Source organism: Chiloscyllium plagiosum, chromosome 6 (assembly GCF_004010195.1).
Source record: "Chiloscyllium plagiosum isolate BGI_BamShark_2017 chromosome 6, ASM401019v2, whole genome shotgun sequence".
NCBI classification, from domain to species: Eukaryota; Metazoa; Chordata; class Chondrichthyes; order Orectolobiformes; family Hemiscylliidae; genus Chiloscyllium; species Chiloscyllium plagiosum.
In genome coordinates this window covers 76955490-76979425 of record NC_057715.1, presented here as the reverse complement: position 1 = coordinate 76979425, position 23936 = coordinate 76955490, and the positions used below count along the sequence as shown (strand labels likewise).

The 23936-nt window shown below is 39.6% G+C and overlaps 2 protein-coding genes across 6 annotated transcripts in view; one reads left to right on the top strand and one right to left on the bottom strand.

Annotated features, from left to right (window-relative positions):
• The window catches only part of ift88 (intraflagellar transport 88 homolog), a 302741-nt gene that overhangs the window by 216447 nt on the left and 62358 nt on the right, over positions 1-23936 (bottom strand). The gene's annotated exons all lie outside the window — the stretch shown is intronic.
• The window catches only part of cryl1 (crystallin, lambda 1), a 106218-nt gene that overhangs the window by 77547 nt on the left and 4735 nt on the right, over positions 1-23936 (top strand). For all 5 annotated transcript variants that reach the window (XM_043691912.1, XM_043691911.1, XM_043691913.1 and 2 more), the window contains 2 exons: positions 17311-17416; positions 20199-20305. In XM_043691912.1, the coding sequence (XP_043547847.1) occupies positions 17311-17416; positions 20199-20305 (213 nt within the window). The remainder of the gene's footprint in view (positions 1-17310; positions 17417-20198; positions 20306-23936) is intronic.

Below are 23936 nucleotides of genomic sequence, written 5' to 3'. Positions count from 1 at the left end.
TGGATGAAAAACTTTTATTAGAATTCCTCATCTTGCTATCTCCACTAAATGTCAGTTTAAGCAATCCTTCTGCTTTCTTACAAAATCCTCACACTGAGTCAGGCTTCCAACATTAAATTTTACTTAAGCAGAAGGCTTTCCATTTGTTTTCAATTTATTATTAACTTGCAATGGGATGTTAATATGTGCTAACATTTAGGTTTGCAAATATGCACAACTTCACAAACTTTGACCCCATGGCTAAGGTGCTGTGCTGTTTTGGGCAGAATGAATGCAACAGGTCACCAGAACAGTTCCTTTGAACTTTGCCCACTAACAAAGTCTATCCCAGACTAAACCTTTTGTTCAGAATCTTGTCCCTCAAATTATTCGTTATCACAAAATCCTTCTGACCAAGTTAAAGTTAATTGGAAATGATGTACAGCTCAAAATTCAGAATATGGAGACCCTGCCATGTGACAGAAATTAGAAACAAAAAACAACTAGTGATGTATTGGAAGATCACACTAAGCAGATGGGAGTGGACCAATGTTTAACTGGTGGTATATGACATGCTTGCAATGGCTGAATGAGAATGTTGTTGTAACAGTTAATGTTACCATTGTCCAGTTAATATTTGTTCATTTGTCTTTTATAACAACACAATATGAAGACCAACCCCCTATTCTATCCCTGTAACCCTTCATTTCCCTTAGCTAATCCACCTAGCCTGCAAATCCCTGGACACCACAGACAATTTAGCATGGCCAATCCACCTAACTTGCATATCTTTGGACTGTGGGAGAAAACCGGAGGACTTGGCAAGATATGAGCTGAACGTGCAAACTCCACACAGACAGTCGCTGAAGGCTGGAATTGAACCTGGTTCCCTGGCACTGTGAGACAGCAGTGCTAACCACTGTACTGTCCATGTATGGCAGGTTATTTTTTGTAACCCCTCTTTCCACTGCCATGTAGATTTTCCACTGCCGTGTTTTTGCTAGATTTTAGGATTGAATAACTGAAACAGCAATTCTACACCCTGAAATTGCATTCTGATCCAAATCTGTACAGTATCATTTAAACTCCAGTATTTGTTAAATATTATTGCGACATAAGAAATATGAGTAAGAGTATTCTATTTGGTCCTTCAAACTTAACACCATCATGGCTGATCTTCTATCTCAGTTCCATTTTTCTGACCATATCACATATTCCTTGATTTCCTGAGGGATCAAAAATCTATTGATCACAGTCTTTAGTAGATTCAATTCACAAATTCTGGAGTAGATAATTCCAAAATGTCACCATTTTTTGAAGAAATTTCTCATGTCAGTTCTAAATGACAGACCCTTTCATTTCAAGCTGTGACCTTGTGTGTGATTTCCCAGCCAAGGAAAACTTATTGATAATCTGGCAGGAATTCTGAGGCTTAGTGATCTCAGGAACAGGCAATGGTTACACATTGAGAGTAATTGGGTGAATTATTGACTGTGTTTACTATATATATATATATTACTTATTCCTTACATATGTACACACACATATATATATATATATATATATGTGTGTGTGTACATATGTAAGGAATAAGTAATTAGCAAGACGTGAGTTGGTGGTGCGTGAGTCCAAATAAGACTCTGACCAGAAAAACATATGTCTGAATCTGTCTAACCAACATTTCACCCTCTGGGTTTTTATCAGTGGTAGCAGAAAATGGCTAGTTGTTTGTCAATCAAAGATTGAAAACAAAGTATTATTCTAACCCTCAGAATGGATTTGGAAAAAGCTTCAGTAAGATGGCTGAAACAACATGTAAAGTATTGGAGTATAATTACCTGCTGTGTTCTGAATGGGAACCTTAGGACCAGTCTAAGAACAAAGTTACTCTGTGAACATGGATACTTCTTTCTGAAAAGGAAATGAAGTATGACCACAGCACCTTCGCTACCGCACAAAAACAAGATGATAAGCAAAAATTTATCAAAAATTAGAGACTGATGATTTGAATCATGGATGAAGGTTTAGTCAATCATTTACTTTTTTAAATGCATTTTAACAAACAATGGTTTACTAACTGGTTATGGAGTGTGGTCAGATTTGGACAAATTTAGAAAGAATCAAGATAGTTCCAGAGAACTATAGAATAGTTCCATAGAATAATTCTGTATATTCTATGCACGACTGCAGAAATTAAATGTAGGAAACCTTAATAAAATGCTTTGAAAAGAATTCCTTTCCAGCAACACTCGTAGCACAAATGGGACATTTTGCCATACAAAAGAAAATGGAGAACGTAATGAGGTGAAACCATCTGGATATAGATTGCAGACAACAGTACAAGGGAAGAATTTTAGCTGAGACAAGGATAGAAATGTTCTTGAAAATGTTGAGAAGTAAAAAGAATTGAGAAGTGCTGAGGGTGCAGTCAGTTATTGTTTCAAGTGTGTTTCAAAGTACCATTACACCATGATCCATCCCAAATTTTAAAATAGATTATTTGAAACTAAACACAGATTGAAGATTTAGGACTGCAAAATGGCTAATGTATCGCCTGTTTAAGGAAAGAGGGAGGTAGAAGACAGGACACTATAGACCAATTAGCCTGACCTCAGTCATTGGTAAGATTTTAGAGTCCATTATGAAGGATGAGATTGCAGAGTGCTTGGAAATGCATGATAAAATAAGGCTGAGTCAGCACAATTTCACCAAAGGGAGGTCATGCCTGACCAATCTGTTAGAACTCTTTGAGCAGGTATCAATCGAGTTAAATATAGGAAAGCCAGTAGACATGATCTATTTGGATTTCCAGAAGGCCTTTGACACGATACCGCAGAGCAGGCTGCTTAATAAGATAAGAGGTGTTCGGGGAAAGATACTGGCATGGATAGGGGATTGGCTGACTGGCAGACGGAAGAGGTCTTTTTCAGGTTGGCAGCCAGTGACTAGAAGAGTTCCACAGGCATTTGTGTTGGCAGTACAATCATTCATGGATTGTTTTCAGCATTGTTTTTGCTGGAGTCCAGGTGAATGAGGGGGATCTCATAGAATTCTAATAGGACAAGACAGGGTAGATGTAAATTGCATGTTCCTGATGTTGGGTGTGTCCAGAACCAGGAGTCATAGTCTGAGGATTAGGGGTAGACCATCTAAAACGAAAATGAGGAGATATTTCCTCACCCAAAAAGTCGCGAGCCTGTGGAATTCATTACCATAGGAAGTAGTTGATGCCAAAACATTGAACGTATTCAAGAGGCAGCTAGATATAGTATTTAGGGCAAAAGGTTATGGGGAGAAAGCAGGATTAGGCTATTGAGTTGGATGATCAGCCATGATTGCAATGAATGGCAGAGCAGAGTTGAAGAGCTGAATGACCGCCTCCTGCTCCTATCTGCTATGTTTCTATACATTAATGATCTAGATGAAGGAACTGACGACATTGTTGCTAAGTTTGCAGATGACGCAAAAGTAGGAGGATGGACAGATAGTGTTGAGGAAGCAAGGAGATTACAGAAAGACTTGGATAGGTTGGAAGAGTGGATAAAGAAGTAGAATACCCTGTGGGAAAATGTGAAGTTTTTCACTTTTTGGTTGGAAGAATTGATGCAAATACTATTTCCTAAATGGGAAATGGTTCAGAAATCTGAAGCACAAAGGGACTTGTGAGTTGATTCTCTTAAGGTTAACATACAGGTTCACTTGGCAGTTAGGAAGGCAAGTAAACACTAATTTCAAGAGGTCTAGAATACAAGAGCAGAAATGTACTGCTGAGGCTGTATAACACTCTGGTCAGACCGCATTTGGAACGTTGTGAGCAGTTTTGGGCTTTGTATCTAGGGAAGGATGTGCTGCTATTAACAGGGGTCCAGAGGAGCTTTACGAGAATGATCCTGGGGTGATGTGCTTGACATATGAGGAGCAGTTGAGGACTCAGGGTTTGTACTCAATGGAGTGTAGAAAGATGATGGAGTCCCATTGAAACTTACAGAATACTGAGAGGCCTGGATAGAGTGGTTGTGGAGAAGATGTTTCTGCTAGTAGGACAGACAAAGACTTGAAGGTAGAGAGTGAAGAGTTGACCCTTTAGAACTGAAATGAGGAGACATTTCTTCAGCCAGAGGGTTACAAATCTGTGAAACAAGATAAGTAGTTATTTAGGAGTCAGCAAGGACATGGTCCCTGCTGTCAGAGTTGTTCTGTGATTGTAAGAGCTGGCTGCTAGGCAGTCTCTTTCTGAGCTAATTATGATTGAGAAGTCCAGGAATCAATAGAAAAGACTATATTTTACATTACATTTTCAGTGAGTGTATATTGTACATAATTCTGGTCACCGCACTATGGGAAAGATGGGACTGCACTAAAGACAGTGCAGAGGAGATCCACCAGGATGTTGCCTACGCTGGAGATTAGGTTGGACTGGGGCTGTTTTCCACAGACCAGAGAAGGCTGGGGGGTGGAGGTTGACCTGATTGAGGTGTACACAGTTCTGAGGGACATGGATAGGGAGAAATATTCCCTTTCAGCAGAGGAATCAGTAACCGGGGGCACAGTTTTAAGGTAAGGAGCAGTAACCCATGGGAAAAGCGCAGCAGGTCAGGCAGCATCCAAGGAGCAGGAGAATCGACGTTTCGGGCATAAGCCCTTTCCCTTAGCCTGCTGGACACATTTTCCTCATTCCTGAAGAAAGGCTCATGCCCGAAACGTCGATTCTCCTGCTCCTTGGATGCTGCCTGACCTGCTGCGCTTTTCCAGCAACACATTTTCAGCTCTGATTTCCAGCATCTGCAGTCCTCACTTTCTCCTCCAAGGAAGGATGTGCTGGCATTGAAAGGGGTCCAGAGAGGTTTATGAGCAATGCCCTCAGTTCCTTCATCTAGATAATTAATGTATAGAAAAATTAAAGATAGGAGCAGGAGGAGGCCATTCGCCCCCCCCCCCGACCCTGTTCCACCATTCATCACAATCATGGCTGATCTTTCAACTCAATAGCCTAATCCTGCTTTCTCCCCATAACCTTTTGCCCTAAGTGCTATATCTAGCTGCCAATTCTGTGGTAATGAATTCCACAGGCTCACCACTCTTTGGGTGAAGAAATATCTCCTCATTTTTGTCCTAAATGGTCTACCCTGAATCTTGAGACTGTGACTCCTGGTTCTGGACACACCCACCAGCAGCAACATCCTCTTTACATCTACCTTGTCTTGTCCTGTTAGAATTTTATAAGTCTCCATGAGATTCCCTTCACTCGCCTGAACACCAGCGAAAACAATGCTGAAAACAATCCATGAATAGTTGTAGTCCCAACACAGACGCCTGTGGAACTCTTCTAGTCACTGGCTGCCAACCTGAAAAAGTCCCCTTCCTTCTATCTGGGGATGAAGGGCTTAGCATATAAGGAGAATTTCAGGACTCTGTGCCTGTACTCAATGGAGTTTAGAAGAATGAGGGGGTATCTGATTGAAATTTATAGAATACTGAGAGGTGTGGAATAGAGTGGATATGGAGATGCTAGGAGAGACTAGGATCTGAGGACACAGCCCAGAGTGAAGGGACAACCAGTTAGAACTCACATGAGGAGGAATTTCTTCAGCCTGCTGGCAGTTAATCTGTGGAGCTTGTTTTTGCAGAGGGCTGTAGAGGTAAGTCATTGAGTGTATTTAAGAAAGAGGTTCTTGATTGGTAAGGGGGTTACAGGGAGAGGGCAGGAAAATGGGTTTGAGGACTATACCAGTCACAATCGAATGGTGGAAAAGACTCGATGGGCTGAAAAGCCTAATTCTGCTCCAAGGTCTTCTGGTTACCTCACTCAGAATTTACAGGAGGTCACCCAAGATGCAACAGTTTGTGATGGCTGCATGGGGAGAGCTCAGTGTGGATGAGTACATCCTGGAATCGCCATGTCCTGTTGCTGACCGGAATCAAGGAAGTCCTGTTGGCCACCAGCAGTAATGTGGTGCAGATCAATTCGGGGTGAATCAGGCAGAGAGAAGCCTGGTGTTGACCCTCATGCAGCTGTGGCCACCAGGACCTAAGACTCCTTCAAGATCAACTGGCAGCAGCTGCACCACCTCCAGGAGGATCCAAATTACTGAATGGCACCAGCTGCACCTCACCCTCTAGGAAGATCTGATCTCCTAAGCAGCATGCGGGGATATAGAAGGAACAGCTTTTGTGAAAGGGAGCACTTCAAAATATAAAGGTGGGAGACAATTCCGCATTGGAGGACATGGGTTACTGCAGGAAGGAGTATCATCAATGGTCGCCACTACGCTGGCAATGGGGCTTGGGATGCAGAACAGTGCATCATGATAGTTGGCATGGCTAAGATGTAAGGCCAGGATTTAGGATGTAATGTTGGGAGATAAAGATAATAATAAAAGAGCTGGTTGAGAATGTATGGAAGCTCAGAACTGAAGAGATTAACATGGAGTGCAAGGAAGTAACAATATTTGAGGAGGGAATTCCTAGATTACAAGGCTGAGATTGTGACCCGCTCTGTGAAGTACAACTTGAGTTGCCTTCATTCCTCATCTGGGTTGTAAATACTCACAAGAAATAAAAATGGCTACCAATACAGAGCAGAGTAAGTGGGAGTTTTCTGTCTGAGCATGCGGGGTCTACTTATAAGTGATGCCGTTTGAGGGGCAATTGAATTAATCAGGCATTTGCACAGGACAGGTTAAAGACATTTGTAACATAATACTATACATTATGAAATGTGGAGGTAGCAGTGACCAAATATGTGGGTTACAGATCCTGAGGCCACAGGTAATCTGGACCATGTCATTAGTCATTACAAATTTATTGTAGCCTTCTTTATGAGGCAGATCTAGTCACAGGTGACCTGGCAAGTGCCACCTATGGGCCACAGTTTACAAAGACAATCCTAAGATCTCTAAGGCTGTACACATGCACAGAGCTTCTTTCCTCACACCTCGAATTGTAAATACTTGCCAAAATGCAATAAGCTGTACTGAATTTCTTGGCTGGGTTACAATCGCCTGCTGTATTTGCATGGTGTGGCTTGTTTTACATATATAGGTCCATTATGTCAAAGTTTCAAGTAGAGGCATCCCATGACCCTCCTTGGTGGAGTCCTCCTTCTCCCAGCCTATGGACTATAGTAAACTATAATTTGTGATATGAATGCTGATTGATTACATAATGGAGAGCCTATTCTGTTTCTGATATTTCCTAAACAGCTCCATTGAAAATGTGACTAACGGATCCAGCCACAGCAGGGGTTATCATCCCTGAGGATGCAATGCAATGAAAGTGCAGAGAAATTGAGAAGAAACAAATGCACCAGCAAATCCAGGACCAGCAGCAACTTCCAGCAGCTGCCAAACTGCCTCCATATGAAAAGTCACAGTTGAAGGTCCCCTCAGGATGTGCAGGAAGTACAAGGGGCTCAGAGTCTATTGTCCTCGATGTCATTTGCTCCAGATGAGCAAGACACTTTGGCCGGGCCGATTGAGGTTGTCACAGAATTATGCCTTCTGCTGGAGTGCAACTTCTATGTGTAGGTGATGACATTGTCCCAATAGCTGTCAGGGTACCAATGTTAATGGTTCCAACTGTTTGAAGCTTTTAATAATGTGATACTCCCACATCGAACAACGAGAAGATTTTATGCTACACTAGCCATTCTAACATGGTATGGTGCTAAGAATGATTAGCTTCATTCTTGTATCTGCAGTTACAGTGACAGTCAATCAGACATGTACTGATGTAAAATAGCAATACAGTCAGGAATGTGAAGCTGCTTGCAATAAATTGTCACCCGTGCCTCATACGTGCCCTGAGAAGTTTTTCTTGTTTCCCTTCTACAATGTGTTCTGTAAAAGGCTGTTCACGGATGGCATTGTTTGATCTGACTTAAATGTGACATTGGTGGCATGAATCCCAGAAAGTTCTGACAGTATGTTGCCATTTTATGACAGAGATGAGGGAACCTTTTTTAATATTGGTCTATTGTGCAACTTTGCTACTCTCAGAAGCTGTAGATGAGGTAATTAAATAATTTTAGAAAACAGAGGTGGATGGACTAATGTTAGGCGAGGGAATCAAAGTGATTACACAATCATGGGATTGTATAATTCAAAACATGAACAGATCAATTATGATTTTATTGAATGGCAGGCTCAAGGAGCTGAATGGCCTGCTTCTGCTCCTATTTCATTTGTTCAAGTGCAGGAGGATTTATAATTTCCCTTTATGGGAGGATGGTAAATGTTGCTTGGGAAGTTAAAAAGATCAAAACATTCATTGTAAATACATCAGCATTAGAAACTCTTCCTCTTGTTTAGGTGCTTAATGTGGCATTTTTCTTAGGAAAATATTGGGAAAAAATTCAAAAAGGGATTTAGCAGCAATACCATTAAATGCTACATTGATAATATATCATTACAGCATAATGTATCTTTTACAAAATGCATCAATGAAAAAAGCTTGAAGGATACTGCAGTTTTAAAATTGATGCAGGAAAATGGAGAAATCTCTAATTTGAAGTGGGTGCACAGCAGCAGTCACTTAACTGATTGCTTTAGCAAGTAAAGGGCAACCCCTAAGAAACTATTAGAAATATTGGAAAATGGCATTTTGAACATTATATTCCCTTTTTTTTATACATTAATCTACTGTCATTTTGCACATTATGTCATGATTTGTGTTTTTAATATTGTTTGTTTTTCATTATTATTGTATATACATTATTTTATAAAGAAAAAAGAGTAATGTAATTATCTAGTGGAGAAAGTGAGGTCTGCAGATGCTGGAGATCAGAGCTGAAAATGTGTTGCTGGAACAGCACAGCAGGTCAGGCAGCATCCAGGGAACAGGATGCTGCCTGACCTGCTACGCTGTTCCAGCAACACATTTTCAGCAATTATCTAGTGGAGTCTGGCAAGGATGCCTGAGACCAAATTGACCTGGGGAACAGGTGATGAGTAATAGAGGGTAACTGGATAAGAACCTGACTTAGTTTATGTATACTATACTATATAATTTTATTATTATTATTCATTCATTGGATGTGGGAAATGTTGGGTCATCCCTCACTGCCCTTGAGAAGTTGGTTGTGAACTTCCTTCTTGAACTGCTGTAGCCGAGTAGTTCAACAAATATAAATGGAACTTCTTCCAATGCATTTACATACTTCTTTAAATAAGGAGACCAAGACTATACACAATAGCAAAGTGGGGTCTCGCCAGTGTTCTGTGTAACCAAAACATAACTTCCCTACCTTTGTGTTCCATGTCCTTTGCAATAAACAGTAGAATTTTATTAGCTTTCCTAATTACTTGCTGTGACTGCATACTAACATTTGCAATTCATTCACAAGGACACCCTTATCCCTCTGCATCCCGGAGTTCTGCAATTTCTTACTATTTACATGATTTTTAAAAATTATTTCTGCCAAAGTAGATAATTTCACACATTATGTTCTATTTGCTAGATCTTTGTCTACTTACTTGGTCTTTCTGTGTTCCTTTGTGACTTTCCTAAGTCCTTTTCACAACTTATTTTTTCTAAATTCAGCAACCAGATTATGTTGTGTTCAGGGCACCACACTTTAGCAAGGATGTGAACATATTGGTTCCAGGAATAAGAAACTCCAAATATGAGGATAGATTGGAGGAGGTGAAACTGTTTATTTTCTTGAAGAGAACAAGGCTAAGTGGAAATGTTTTCAAAATTATGAGGGATATGGACAGAGTAGATAGGGAGAAACTTTTCCTACCCATAAGAAGATCAAGAATAAGAGGTCACAGATTTAAAGTGTTGTGCAAAAGAAGCAAATGAAAGATGAGAAAACAACTTTTTTTCACCCAGCAAATCATAGAATCCCTTCAGTGTGGAAGCAGGCCACTCAGCCCATCGAGCCTACACCAGCCCTCCAAACAGTATCCCATCCAGACCCATCCCCTACCCTGTAACCCTGCATTTCCCATGGCTAATCCACCTAGCCTACACATCTCTGGATACAATGGGCACTTTAGCATGGCCAGTCCACCTAACTTGCACAAGTTTGGATTGTGGGAAGAAACTGGAGCATCCAGAGGAAACCTAAGCAGACAGTCATCCAAGGGTGGAATTAAATCAAAGTCTCTGGTGCTGTGAGGCAGCTGTGCTAGTCACTGTGCTGCCCCCTAAATGGTTGGAGCCTTGCTTTAATAACTTTTATAATCACATCAACATTTTCTCTGACAGGTCTCATGCTAGTTAACCTGTAGCTTCCTGTATTTTGTCTCCCTTCCTTTCTGAACAAAGCGAATACATTTTCTGTTTTTTCAATCTATTAGAAGTTTCCCTAAAACAAGAAAATTTTGAAAAATTCAAACCAACACATGACCTTAGGATAACGTCAGCCAACCCACACTTTAACAATTTACTCTATAGCATTTCTATAGAAATTGGAATTTTCTTGAGTTCCTATTACCCTTCCAGTTTCTGATTTACAGCCATTTTTGGAATCTTACATTGTATCCTGCATAGTGAAGACCATTGCAAAATGCCTGTTCAATTCAGCTATCATCTTGTTAATCCCCAGATTCAGATTATAGAAATCTTTGTTAGATCTTTTCAAAATATCTCGAGAATTTCTTACTTTCTGTTTTTATATTTCTAACTAGCTTTCTCTTGTTCACTTCTTCTTACTCATTATTTTAAGTCATTCTTAGCTCTCTTTTACATTCTGCCACTTTTCTGACCTGCCACTCATTCTGTGCAACTATATGCTTTTGCTTTAGTTTTTTTTAATATCTTTAATTTTTTTGATTGATCATGAATGATGGGTCTTCTCTTTAGAATTTCTCTTGTTTGAATATATCTATTCTATGGTGTAATCTGCAATATCCTCTTAAATGTATGCATCCCTATGACCTATCCTTTTAAGCTCATTTGCCAGTTCATTTTAGCTAGCTCTGACTTCATGCCCTTTTAATTGGCCTTATTTAAGTTTGAAATATAATCTTGGACTTAATCATTTAACTGAGTGTAAAATTCAGTGATATTATGATCACAACTATCTTGGAGTCCTTCATTATGAGATCACTAATTAATCTTATTTCATTGCACAGTACCAGGTTTAGTATAGTCTGTAATCTTGTTAACTCCAGAATGTGCTGATATAAGAAATTCCAAAGACTTCCTATGAACTCCACTTCTATGCTATCTTTCCTCATCATGTTGGAAAAGGTCATTGCCCAACATCTATCTGGTATGAATGTTACTTGTCACTTCTTGGACCAAGTCTACATATTGTCCAGATTTTCCTGCATGTTGGTATGAACTGTTTCAGTCTCCATATCAGTTGCAGATGATATCGAGCACCATTCAGTCATCAATGAACATTCTCCCCTTTGACCTTATGCTGGAGGAGCGAACATTGAGGAAATAACTGAAGAAGGTAGGACCTGAGGATACAAACCTGAGGAACTCCTGTAGAGATATCATCAGGGTGAATTAATTGGCCTCCAAAAACCATATTAAAGAATGACTAAAAATACCTTAATTAGGAGTGGTTTATCCAAACACTCATTACCTGAAATGGAAAAGTATCCAATTTTCCAAAACTATCACCCCTCAAAGAGCACAAAAAATAATCAAAATGGTGGTTTTTGTGAACTGTATGTCTGGAAGGATGCTTCTTGCAGCACATTGGAGAATATACAGATAGGTGAAGAAATAAGTGGAAGCTTGGGACAACACTAAATTCAAAAATCTTTTGAAAATATAATTGATTGTTCGAGGTCAGTAATTCCTTATTTACATAATTAAGTATGAATAGTTTTGCCTTTTGAATGTGTTGGAGGACAAACCATGTCCCACTTTTACGCTAGTGACTGCTATATTCTGTAGTTTATAGGTCTCATAGGTATTTTAATAAACTAGGGAGTGAGCATAAGTGTATAAAGTAAATGGGTTAGGTGTTAGTAGCATAGTTAGCCAGAGTTGGTACATGTTTTAATCATCTAACTTACCTTCAACAATTACTGAAGTGAGTCAGAACCTCTGAGTCTCTGATTCTAACTCAGAGTTGGGCATCTTGATGGAAGATTCCAGGCACATGGTAAATTGCCCATTGGAAATTGAAACTTCCGGAGCAATTAGTGCAAACTCAATGGTTAAAAGAAAGAAGAAAGCTCTCAAGCATCAACTGAATAAAAACACTTTTTTTCAGAGTGATATATTTTTGGTCATGTCAGTGTTTAATATGTTTAATCATAGCACAGAAGCATGTAAATTATCATGAGGACAAAATTATTCATTCTTGACATCTTTTAAAAACAGGTATTTTGAAAATGTTACATCACTCAATATTTAAAATTACAATATCTCAAAACTGCACCCTTTCAAAAAATATGTAAATGTGGTGAAGTCCAATAAACTCCCAGAGGTGTATTCTTTATTTTCTAAATGGCATAAACTGAAAGACTTTACCGGAATTTCATTATAATTGTTGTGGGAATTGCTGCTTTAAATCTGTTTTGCCAACTTAAGCTGTATGACAGGGATCACAGAGGCATGACGATCTGACTTTTCAAAATGAAACGGGTTAATTATTACTTCATGATCATAATCTCATATGTAGTAAATTAATCCAGTAACATTTTGTGATCAATTTAGTAACTGGATTTTTTTAGGTATTTTTTACAGAAATATATACATATATAATGCAAAACTTCAACTGAAGATTTCATTATAACTTCTATGAAGAGTTCCTGAATGCATAAGACAATATATTTTATTGTCGGTTTATGATTTGCAGGCTGTATTAGTAAGTCCTTCTGTCACCTGATGCCCCTCTCAAGTTCTTTTTCTAAAATACAAGCTAAGAATGTGTGAAATTTGACCAAAACCTGCTGTTACTGATTGGCAGCAGTGGAATGTTATTTGTTGCAGATGAATGAAATGATACAGGGAGGCAAGAAGTACCAAAATTAGACAGTGAATGATAAAGTGTTGGCAGAAATGCAATTAAACATTTCTCTTTTTTGTATTCATTATCTTTTTAGCAAGAATTCAGTTCATACCAGAAGGTATTGACACATTGGATGGAACTTAATTGACCCTGTCAGAGTAGCGTAATGGCAGGAGGGCTGCAAGACTCAGGCGGGAGTACTTCCATCAAAAAATACAATTCCGAGGTTGGAAAAAATTATCCCCATTATGTTGGGGGTGGAAAGGGCCTGGCACTGGAACTCATCTGTTGTCTGTAGGATATCAATTAGGCTCTTAATGAGGTACATTACAAAATTTATAAACTTTCAGAATTCACTGTCAGCTCAAAATGAATGGAGCTTGGTCAGCTTTTCTGTGCCTGTCAGAGCCCACTCAGTTTCTCTGTGGCATTTTTACAGCTGTTCAATGTTCTATCAAAGAAATTTCTTTTGAGAAGGGGAGAAAGACTGAAATCTACTCCCTAGTTCCCACTGCACCCACCCCCAAACAAATCCTTCCCCATCATCTCCATTCCTCTCCACTCAGCTGTGTTCTGGGATCCAGTAGCAATGGACATAAGAACATTACTAGTAGTTGTCACTCCTTGAATGGTGAAGGCTGGCAGCAGGGAAGGTTGGTTGAAGATGAGTGAATTGTTAGATGAAGTGCCTTGGCAATACCTGGCATGAAATGCTAGTGCTTTTTGAGCAGCAGCCACTCGCCTGCCATAGCTGAACTCTTCAGTTTCACTGATTAATGGCATTGAAGCTGTCAGTTTCACTGAATAAGCATTCCCACCTGGGAATTGGCAAGTTACTTAAAACCTTTTGGAAAGTTGGGAAACAGGTGCTCTACTTGAAAGCCAAAATTTAGGGATAAAATAATACAAGGTATTTTTTTTCTTAATTCTTTCACGGGCTGTGGGGGTCAGTGGTAAGGCCAGCATTTGTTGCCCATCCCTGACTGCCCTTGAATTTGGTGACTTCCTAAGCCATTTCAAACAATAATGAAGAATTATACAGCTCTGGTCTGGAGTTGCATGTGAGCCAGACTAGGTAAGAATGGCATATTTACTTCACTAAAGGACACTAGTGAACCAGATAGATTTTTTAAACAGTCAATGATAATTGCCTTTGTATTACTAAGAGTCAACTCTTTATATTCTGGATATATGAATTAAACTAATAAATTTAGTTTAATCCAAGAGAGGATTTGAACCTGTGTCCCAGTTCATTTGCCTGAATTTGTGGATTACTAGTCTGTTGACATTGGGTTAAGTTTCTAGTTATTTACACTCCAGCTGCACAGTTACTCCTAGCTCTTGTGAATCCATGTCTTGAAAGATTTAGGGTTGATACAAGGACCATGAATGTAATCCCCATGTACCAGGACCTCTAGGTCCCAGTCTGCAAAGCAGAATGCTAGTATCTCTCTGTTTAACATGTCTGCAACAATTGACAAGGTCTGTGCAGGGCAGCTGCAGACCGCCAAAGCTTGACTGGGTACTTGGCTGGGCTTTAATGATGGCACTGGTGCCAGGAATCCTAGGAGGTCCAGGCAGTGACCAGTATTTTATCTGTGGTGAGTGAGAGCATAAAACAAGTAGGGGATCATAGGGGCATGGTGTAGGAGATGAGGCAATTTTGCGCAAATAACAGGAGAAAAATCTTAGGACTCATGGAGAGAAGCCCTTCATAAAACCAGCCGAAAATGGCACCTATTTCTGGTGAATATTATGATTTTGATCCTGCCTAAGTGCGAGTTGCATTATATTTTTTTGAAGGGATTCTCATAAAATTTCCCACCATATCCTACCAAACCTGCCTCATTAACTGGCTTCCCCACCCCCGGTACTCCTCACGTCTGATTCTATCTCCATCTTACTGCATGCTATTCCAAGAACAACCCGCCACTCAACAGGTATCCGCTGAAAGTCCAGCATTCTTTGTGTGTACACCATCTTTCAAAGGCTGCTATGTACCTAGATGAATATTGTCGATGAGGGGCAACACCAGATTTCTAATGTAATGGCACAGCAGCCTCAAATTCAGGCTGCTCACAGTATTTAGCTGGCATGGCTGATACTTTCTTGCACATACAACACTATTCGCACACCCCAGTCACTGTTTAACCACCAGGGCCACACAGTTTACCTATCCTTAGCTACATCCTGTATAATCACTCTCTCTCTGTCACCACTACTGTATCCCCAATACCAACTGGACACTCACAACTTCTCATTGTCCAGTAGGTAATATTACATACAGGCAAACTATTGAACAATTTCAAACATAATCTTTTATTTGCAGACAACAAAAGTAAAAACAAAATAGAGACTGCAGGTCGACCTGACATTACAGACCAAATGACCATTGTGACCAATGACCAGTCTACAATCTAATATGGTCTGCTGCAGCTAGCTTTCATCTAATGAACCCAAGTGTCAGTGACATCCCATCTGGTTATATCACCCAATGCGGCTGAGCTCTGTCATGGATAAAAAGAGCTTCCTACTCCCCAATGTCCTCATCTTCCTTCTCAAATAACTGCGCACGCTCTCCCTGCTCATCACCTTGTTTGCATGCTCCAATTGCGCAGAGCACAGCACACCAGTATGACACAACACACCTGCACAGGTTCAAGCACTGGAACTGTATCTTCAGCAGCAGTATCGTCTGCTCCACCTTGCCTCTAGTTGCAGCATCGTTTCTACTCCATCAGTTAGATGCTCACAGAATGGTGTCATGGGCCATGGTCACAGGGAATGATGCTTGTCCCTTGTAAATAGCCTTCTAAGGCACCTGGACCCTTAAACACACCAGATACACAAAACTGCTCCAGGAGGCAGGGTGGCTGCCAGGGCAGTGGACACATACCTCCAGGGTGTGGTAACACAGATCACCAGAACATGAATGGAATGGAATGGAACCCCTTCATACTGATGAATTCCACCACATTGAAATATGGCACCTTCAGTATCATATGTTTATAATCAATGGCACCTTGCACATCGGGATGCCAGCTATGTATATGAATGTGACTGCAGCACTGACCTCGTCACCAGCAACTGCTGTAGTCTTGCACAGCTGGCATCAGTCACTGTCCTGATGTATTTGTGTTTCCATGACTGAAAGATTCCACACAGGTCAACCATCATTCCCGAGAAGGTGCCAGTCACATAGAAGTTCAAAGTGGCTGTCACCTTCACAGTTGACTCTTTCAGGTATCATTCCAGCATCTGGCATAACTCCATCTGGCATTCAGAATCTACATATGCCCAGGAAATGAAGCTTGGTCTGAAAAATGCTGGCCCTGCTTTGGGCCCCACACATCCTGAGGCACCCTGTAGCTGCAACCTCTCCCTGAGCTGGTGGTCATGACAAAGCATGGAAGGTGCGATCATGCAGCTAAGCACTCAATAGGTGAGTGCTAAGAGAGCAATGAGCAACCCTGAGATGCAGCCTCGTCTAATCCATGGGCATGTATGCAAAGTGTCTTTGCTGTGGTCTTTTAATGCCATTTGCCAATGCACTGTGCAATGCAACTGAGAGATGTCATGTGTTGGCAGATGTTGAGAGTCAAATACCATGGATGAGGGGTCCTTATGGCGTCTGCCCATGGACTATGCCACAAGATGCTGTTTGATGCTGAGCAATATTGAGGCTGGTAACAGCCAGCAGTTAGTTGAAGTCACCAGGTACCCATGCTGACTTCCTACACAAGAATTCTCGACTTTGGCGTGTTCAGCCCATTGGATAAGATAGGAAGCTGAATATTAAAGAGGCAAGTTGTGGCTTTAACAAGTTGTAATCATCCTTAGTTGGCAACTCACCATTGCATAGCGAGAAACTTGCCATGACACCCATTAAAAGCACAGAGGACACAACAAAATGCTTCCAACATTAAGGTAGGCTTTGCTGGACTTCCAATTTGATTCGGCCATATAACTCACTGTAGCCCATGTTGTCAGACTCCAATAAGATTCTGCCCATAGTGTTTCACCAGCAGTTTTGTTGGCAGACACAGCAGAATTCCTACAGTATAAATGTGTTTTGATTTATGCATGTCTGGAATTAGGATGAAGTTGGCTTTATAGATAATTTTCTAACTTCATATGTTAACAAGGAGCCTCGCTAATCAGAAGCACACAATAATGAGGGTCATTGACTGAAATATCAATTCTGTTCTTGCTTCATAGGTGCTGCCAGATCTGCTGAGTAATTCAGTCTTTATCTTGGAAGTTCAGGCAAATACTGTGCTAACTATACAGGCTCAAATATCATGTGACCAAATTTTTTGGTGGACACTAATAGCAAGCTATCTGTTCAGCTGGAAAGATACCACTTATATCCTCAATCTCAGAAACTACTGTTTGCTTTTCATCAGGATGGTGTACTGTCACCTGAGGACGTGGACCTTGTAATGTCAGCAGGTTTGGGAATGCGTTATGCTTTCATGGGTCCTTTTGAAACTATTCACCTCAATGCAGAAGGTGAGTGCTGGTATCCTCTAGTTTATCGTATCAAAACGATATCACATCACCAAAGTACTATTGTATTAAAATAATTCTTATTGGCTGGAGAAAAGGTTAAGATCAAGAAGAACATGGGTCTAGTTATAACTTTTGCCTCTTTGCATTCCTTGAATCAGAGCAGTGATTGTGTCGTGTACAAAACCTGACTGACTGAAAGAGTGGGCTGAAACTTAGCCAGAAACTGAAATCCACATTCAATGACGACGGAAACAAAGAATTGCAGGAATAATATCATCAGAAAACACGAATTAACATGGGAAGAATGTCTCAAGATTATATTTGTTCAAATTTAGCCCATGAGCACATAGAAAGGAAGAAAGAAAGGACAGATAGGTAAAGTTGCTGAATTAAAAACTTGTCGAAGAAACAGCAAAATACTGTATTAAGCTGCAACTGCACAGATGTCTTCTACCTCCTTCCCTAACCATGCCATCTCCAAAAGAACAGTAACACTCCTAATTTAAACTTTGAAAATAAAAATGTTTATTTTATGGAAGGACAAACAAATTTTAATGTTACTGAATTTATCTTATAAACAATTGGGTCCCCAGCAGTTGAATTCCTTTCTTTTTGACTTCATGCCAGTAGCTGATTTACACTAAACATTCCAGGAGATTCAGTTTCCATTCTGGAATACCCTTGGACTATCCCACAGGAGTTTGATAATCTTAAACAGCACTCTTTCACTTATCACCAGTGATATTGAAATGAGCCAATTTATTAACATTTTCATAGAAAACCCAAATTTAAGATTTTGGTTATTAAATTCTTTACTCTGTCATGGGATGTAGCATTACTGATAAAGCCAGCATTTGGTGCTGAACTTGCCCTCATTGTCCTTGGACTAAGTAATTTGCTATTCCATTGCAGACTGTATTTAAGTGTTAACCACATTGCTGTTGGTTTGAACACACATGTTGGCCAATTTAGGTAAGGATGGTAGATTTCTTTCCATGAAGGAAATTAGGAAATCAGTGTGCTTTTATGACAATCCTGATAGTTTAATGGTCAGCATTACTGAGACGAGGTTTAGAATTCTCCCTTTCCGAAAAGCAGTGGGAATGTGAGGGGAAGATAATCAGGCAAGTTCACATTGGTGAAATATTGGCTTAGTTCCTGTCATCAAAGAAATTTAGTTATGGATGGGATATCCCAAACCTTAAGTTCCTACCCTGATGCCAGTTGAGGCACTTAATCCTCAATTAATAACTACCTAACGACCAAATCCTAACCCAGCTTTCAAGTCTGGATTTAAATAATTGAATTTAAATTTACTATCTGCCACGTCAATATGTGTACTCATGTCTCCAAAGCATTAACTTGGGCCTCAGATTTACTTAGATTAGATTCCCAACAGTGTGGAAACAGGCCCTTCGGCCCAACCATTCCACACCAACCCTCCAAAGAGTAACACCCCCAGACCCAATTCTCTCTGCACCTAGTACTACGGGCAATTTAGCATGGCCAATTCACCTGACCTGCACATCTTTGGACTGTTGGAGGAAACCCACACAGACACGGGGAGAATGTGCGAACTCCACACAGATAGTCGCCCAAGGCAAGAATCGAACCTGGGACCCTGGTGCTGTGAGGCAGCAGTGCTAACCACTGATCCACTGTGCTGCCCATGTTGGCTTGTCCAGTGACGTTACCACTACGCCAGCATCTCCTCTAGTTGACTGTTCAGTTGAAATTGCCAATTGTTGTTTTTAAAATTATGCTTACCTCATTGTATATCCTTTGTTCTCTTTATAGAAAAATGTGCAGCTCGTATACTTATTCATCTCTAAATAAGATGACTTAGAGATCTCCAAAGTACAATACTACTTTGTCAGGGTATCGGCTGAGCTGTTGTCTCCAGAATTCAAATAGCTCCATATCCATATTGATTATTATGGTAAAAATTCTCATTAAATGCTACCCCTCTCCTAAATCTGCCTTGAAGGAAGTATAGTACAGACTCACCAGGATTATGCTGAAGCTTAAAGTTTTCTGCAGTGAGACCAAGTGATATATTTTCTTTAGATTTGATGGTTAGGTCTGAATTGAAAAGGAACTTTTTCACTCAGAGCGTTGGAAATCTGTGGAATTCCATGCCCAATGAAGTAATTGAGACTTCTTCATAGAATATTTTTAAAGCTAAGATAGATAATATTTTTGAAAATAAACGAATTAAGGGTCATGATGAGAGGGCAGATAAATGGAGCTGAGGCCACAAAAAGATCAGCCATGATCTATTGAACAACAGAGCTGCTCGAAGGTCCATATGGCCTACTCCTGCTCCTATTTTTTCTGTTCTTATGTTATGTACTTATGTTAAGTGTAATCCATTGAAGTGTTTAAAAGGATAAAAATTTTTATAGAATAGATTCAGAGAAGCTGTTTCCTCTTGGAGTCCAGAACAAAGGGAATCCATCTTAAGTGTTAAGTCATCTAGAAGTAAAGTAAAGCTGCACAGAAGGATTGTGGAAGTGTGTAGAGTTCTGTTCCCCAAAGGCTGTAGTACAGTATTGGAATTTTCAAGGCTTAGGTCAACATTGGTCAGGGGATCAAATTATCTGAATCATAGGCAGACAGTTCTAGTTACAGTAAAGATGTTTAAGATCTTTAAGAAGCTGTTTAAGATGATCTGATTGAAGCTTGAGGAGCTGAATATTTAACTGCTGTTCCTATTCTTTCTGTTGGAATCAGACATAAAATTGTCTATATTGCAAACTCAATTTATCTGTTAATTTGATAGGTCTCAAGAATTATTGTGAACGTTATGCTGCGGGTATGAAAAGAGTTTTATCATCTTTTGGACCTGTTCCCGAATTTTCTGGTGAAGCCATGGAAAAAATTAACCAGGTAAGTAAGAATACCATTTTTTAGACCTGGTGATTAGAGAGTGAGAAGCTTTTCCAGCAGCTATAGTACGAGAAAATTAGAATTGGGACCTTGTGGGTTGGATGTGCTACATTTGGGACAGCACATTTGAGAGCTTTTTGAGGGCTGAATGCCAGCCTGTGCAGGCCTGAAAATCATATTTATTTTTCATTCTGTGTAATTTTTTTTGATTTTGTGACTTCATTTCGGCTCAACTTACAGCAAAAGTTCTGCTCATGAATCTGGAGTGTATTGGGCTTTTACAGTTGTGATCTGAAAAGGAGAAGGTACATTTTCAATAAATATTTACAATTTCCACAGCACTTTCAGATGTTTGACAGAAACTGCTTTATCTCTCAGAGCTCAGATTAACACTCCATCCTAACTGAGTGCCATGTATGGTGGCTCAGTGGTTAACACTGCTGTCTCACAGCACCAGGATCCTAGGTTCAATTCCAGCCTCCGGCAACTGTCTGTGTGGAGTTTGTTCATACTCCCTGTGTCTGCGTGGGTTTCCTCCCACAGTCCAAAGAAATGCAGGTCAGGTGAATTGGCCGTGCTAAATTCCCATAGTGTTAGGTGCATTAGTCAGAGGGAAATGGGTCTGGGTGGGCTACTGTTTGGAGGGTCGGTGTGGACTTGTTGGGCTTGAGTGCCTGTTTCCACACTCTAGGGAATCTAATCTAATAATATATTCAATTACTTAAGCCTCTGTTGTTTTCAGTCAAAGACAATTCCAAAGACATATGAGCATCTGAGAGAAGAAATTCCTCCTCATATTTGTCTTAAAGGGAGACCCATTATTTTGAAATTCTCTCTCTAAACCGGATTCACCACAGGGGAAATATCCTCTCAGCAACTATCCTGTCAAGCCCTCTCAGAATCTAAGATCACCTGCCATACTTCCGAACTCCAATGAGCAGTGGCCCAACCTGCTCAACATTTCCTCATAAGACAACCCCTTCATGCCAGGAAATTAGCCTGATGAATCTTCTTTGAACTGCTTCCAATGTAAGTATACCCTTTTCCAGGAAGAAGACCAAAACTATACAATATACTAGGTATGATCTCATCAATTCCTTATATACCTGTAACAAGAATTACCTGCTTTTATATTTAATCTCCCTTGCAATAAAGGTAGTTGTTCCATTTGCCTTCCTAATTACTTGCTATACCTGTACGCTGACTGTTTGTGATTTATGTACATATGCAGTTTGTCTCCATTTAAATAATATTCTGCTTCTTTAGGGCCACAGCACAGATACAATTTTATGGTTTATGAACCTGAAAATTATTCATTTATATCATATCTGTATTTCTCATTCATCTGTTCATACTAATAAAATCCCTCAACATCGTGACTTTTATTCTGTGCAGTAACTATTTATGTGGCACTTTGTTAAAAACCTTTCTGGAAATCCAGATACACTATATCTGCAGGTTCCCTTTTAATGTTTTTTAATGATTGTTACATCCTCAACTCAAATAAATTTGTCAAATATAATTTCCCTTTGACAATTTCCCGACCTGATTCTATTACGTTATTCTAAATTTCCAGCTCTACCTCCTTAATAATAGACTCTAGCATTTTCAGATGTAATTACTTGCTTTCTGTCTGCCTTTTTTGAACAATGGAGCTTTTCAATGTTTTTCAGAATATAAGGAATTTTGTCAAAATAGGACCAAAACATTCGCTATCTCAAATGCAAATACTTTCTTTAGCATCCTAGGATGCAGGCCATCAAGTCCTGGGGACTTGTCAGTTTTTTGATCCATTAGATTTTAACGGTACTTTCTTTCTAGGAACTATGATTGCTGAAAGCTCCTCGCTTTTTTTGTCACTTGATTTTCAGCTATTGGGGTTTTTTGTTTAGCTTTCTACTGCGAAGGCATACAAAATACATGTTCAAAAACTATCCCGTTTCCATGTTTGCTATTATTAATTGCTAGTCTCATCAATCAAGACACCAATGCTCATGATAGCTTTCCTTTTCCTTTTCATATAATTGTAAAAAGTGTTTTTTGGCTGTTTTTATATTTCTTGCTAGTTTTTTCCTCATACTAATTTCTTTTGTTACATCAGTTTTTTTGCTGGTTTATAAACTTGTCTCAATTTTCTGGCCTACAATTAATCTTCACAGCATTGTCCTTATTTTAATTTGATACTATTCCTTCTCCTCCTTAGTTAGCCAGATTTAAGATTCTATTTTCAAACTCACAATTCTGATTCTCAAACTAAATATGTAATTCTACTACATTAAGACCACTCATACCTTGGGGATCCCTTATGGCAAAGTAAATAAATTAATCCTGTCTCATTACACATTACCAACTCCAAAATTGCTTGCTCAAAATGCTCCAAAAAACTGTCCTGAATACGCTCTAAATGCATCATCCAGGTTACATTTTCCAATTTGCTTTGTTTAATCTATCTGGAGATTCACATCATTCACAATTATTGTAGTACCTTTCTTATAAGTCCCCAATATGCTTTGATTTATACTCTGTATTACAATATATCTTCCAATAAGGGGTCTAGAAACTATTCAAACCAATGACTAATTAAGATTGCATGGCTCCAAGAAACAGTGAAATTAAGTTGTCTGAGTGCACGAAACACAAGCAGTTAGTATGCAATTACAGCAGGTAATTAGGAAATTAATAGAATGTTATCATTCATTGTGATAGGAATTGAATACAAAATTAGGCAGGTTATGCTTCTGCTATCCAGGGCATTGGCAATACCTTTCTGATGAAGGCTTTTGCCTGAAACGTTGATTTCCTGCTCCTCAGAAGCTGCCTGACGTGCTGTGCTTTTCCAGCTCCACACTCTCAACTCTAATCTCCAACATCTGCCTAATACTTTTACCTAATACCTTTCATCTCCTTATTTAAGGATGAATGCAAATGTGTTGGAAGCAGTTCAGAGAAGGTTTACTATACTAATAAAAAAACTAAAGAACTGCAGATGCTGGAAATTGAAATAAAATTAGAAATTGCTGGAAAAACTCTGCAAGTATAGCAGCATTTGTGGAGAGAAAGTAGAGTTAATGTTTCAGGTCCAGTGACCCTTCTTCAGAACTAACTGATTTGTGTTCAAGCTATTCTGAAGGGTCACTGGACCCAAAACATTAACTCTGCTTTCTCTATACCAATGCTGCCAGACCTCTTGAATTTTTCCAGCAATTTCTGATTTGGTCTATGTATCAATATCTGGAATGGATGGGTTGCCTTATGAGGAAAGGTTGGACGGTTTTGTAACTCCTGGAGTTTAGAAGAATAAGACACAACTTGATTGAAACATGTAATATCTTGAGGGGTTTTGATAGGGTGAACATAGAAAGGAAGTTGTATTTGTGGGAGAATCTGAACTAGGAAGAGCTAGATAGAGACTTGGATAGGCTAGGGTTATTCTCCTGGAAGCTGAGGGCATCAAAATAATAATGGGCTTGTTTAGAAGGGAGAGGTAAGAGAAGCAGACAAGTCAGTTACCACAAATTTGAAGTCATTGATGGAAGAATTAGAGTAAATCGTTTTCACCCAGAATGTAGTAGTTAATGGAATTCACTGCACAGTTTGGTGATTGAAGAGGAAATATTCAACTAATGTAAAA